Here is a 2,062-nt window from a genome sequence, read left to right as displayed (position 1 = left end):
AAGAGTGTGTCATCTGCTTGTCAGAGCCTCGTGACACAATTGTTCATCCCTGCCGACATATGGTATACGCAGCATACATTTTTTTAATGATACTGATGGTAGTCATTAATACCAATATGATGATCAATCTTGGAAATACTCTTTTTTCATTAAAACTGATAATAATCTTTCCATTTTTTTCAAACACTTTTGGTGTTAGGTTCTTAGCAAACTTATGATTGTTATGCCAAATTTAATTGTTAAAAACTACTTATTTGATCATTGAGTCATTGACATACTTTGGCTGGATTTCTTATTTTTTTGCAGTGCATGTGTAGTGGATGTGCAAAGGTTTTGAGGTTCCAGACAAATAGATGCCCGATTTGCAGACAACCGATTGAGAGGCTTTTGGAGATAAAGGTAGGGAGTGAAGAGTAAAGAAGATACATACATTGTTAATTCCACAAACTTCATGTACAGCCAAACTGTAATAATAATACTTCAATACTTATCCCTGCTTTCTTTTCATTTTTCATGGTTTCTCCCTCACCTTTCCTGGTTTTTCCAATGAGGGAAAGAAAAAAGAGAAGGAAAATGATTTATATATGACACTTGGTTAAACATCAGCAATAGGCTTATTGCACACATGACAATGCCCCTCCAACGAGCTTGTTTGTCTTTGATTCAATTTCTCCTTGGATCACTATTTTAATGAACTTTTAAAGGAGCATTAACCAATATCTATTTTTTGCTGTAATTTGAAGAAGTTTTATTGTCCTGTATAATACAGATAAATTTGATGGAATAACATCTTTTAATACCTTTAATTTTATAATGGTTTAAATATGTATTTAGTTGTTATAAATATATCACTTTTTCATTTTAGTCTGTAATTTTTTTTTTTGTTAAATTTAGTTTCTATAAAATCAGATGCAGATTTGGTCTAACATCAAACCAAACATTAAAAGAAAGACGGATTTTTTAAAAGAACTTTAAACTCTTTTTAACTTCTATTATATTTTGTTTATAAAATAACATTAATTATTAAATAGTAAATAAATAAATTTATTAATTAATAATATAAAATATTTTAATATTTAATATGTCATTAAAGATTATGTGTTGGTATACATTTATAGGATTATAAAAAAAAATTAAAAAATTAAACTTAAAAAGTGGTATAAAATAGTATATATTTTTTTTTAGATGATTTGATAAATATCACAATTTACATATAAAAAGTTCGAATTCAGTCCAATTTAATATTTAAATTTTAATTGTTGTTACGAATGTTTTGTATTCTTTTTTGTATTTGTTTATATTGTAAATTCAATAATAATATGGGTTCTATTTTCTTAGTTTTAAAGCATTTATTTTTGGTCGGGTTCGGTGACCTTTGGATTGAAATAGGAAGAATCGAACGTGGGCTGATTCAACCAATTCTCTAGTATTTCCTTTTGAACCTATTCAAATTAGCTCTATTTTTGATTGTCTAATCAAATACTAGATTATTAGGTGGTTACTTGTGAAAAAGTAAAAGTAAGACAGTTTCAACTTCCAAATGACGGATTATTGTTAGATTGCATACATGTCAAAAGATGAATTGAATGGATGTCGCTTTGCCGTACACGTGTATAGCGACATATTTGAAAGCTGTCGTCTCTTAATGTTGGTTAGTTACGAGGGACCGATAGCTTAAATTGCTTTCAAAGATTTGTCGTCTCTCTTTTCCATTTTTATATAACGTGTCATGCCTTTCTTTTTTTTTTTAGCATATTGTATTTCCAAATACAAAAGTCATTTTAACTGTTTTAATCTTAAAAATTAAGTTACTTTAAAAAAGTACAATTTGAATAGTTAAGAAAATATGTAAACGAATTTTACTCATTATAAAATTTTATTTTAGTTTTAAAATTTTTATTTATTAATTTTTTTTTGTAAAGAATACTTTTAATCCCAAAAATATTTTATATAAATAAAAATAAGAAGTGAATAAAAAAATAAAAATTAAATTTAAAAGTTATAATTTTATAAAGATTAATATATTTAAATCAAAAAATTCACTCTTATTTTATTATATTAC

The 2,062-nt window shown here is 25.9% G+C and overlaps 1 protein-coding gene across 1 annotated transcript in view; it reads left to right on the top strand.

Moving 5' to 3' along the window:
- The window catches only part of LOC101493717 (probable E3 ubiquitin-protein ligase LUL2), a 4,878-nt gene extending 4,273 nt beyond the window's left edge, over window positions 1-605 (top strand). Inside the window, exons 3-4 of the mRNA XM_073366588.1 lie at window positions 1-62; window positions 307-605. The exon at window positions 1-62 is cut by the window's left edge and continues 10 nt beyond it. Of these exons, the coding sequence (XP_073222689.1) occupies window positions 1-62; window positions 307-417 (173 nt within the window). The 3' untranslated portion in view covers window positions 418-605. The remainder of the gene's footprint in view (window positions 63-306) is intronic.
- The last annotated feature ends 1,457 nt before the right edge of the window (window positions 606-2,062 follow it).

This window comes from Cicer arietinum, chromosome 3, assembly GCF_000331145.2.
Source record: "Cicer arietinum cultivar CDC Frontier isolate Library 1 chromosome 3, Cicar.CDCFrontier_v2.0, whole genome shotgun sequence".
NCBI classification, from domain to species: domain Eukaryota; kingdom Viridiplantae; phylum Streptophyta; class Magnoliopsida; order Fabales; family Fabaceae; genus Cicer; species Cicer arietinum.
Note: the sequence above shows the minus strand (reverse complement) of the source record. Positions and strands in the feature narration are given on the sequence as shown.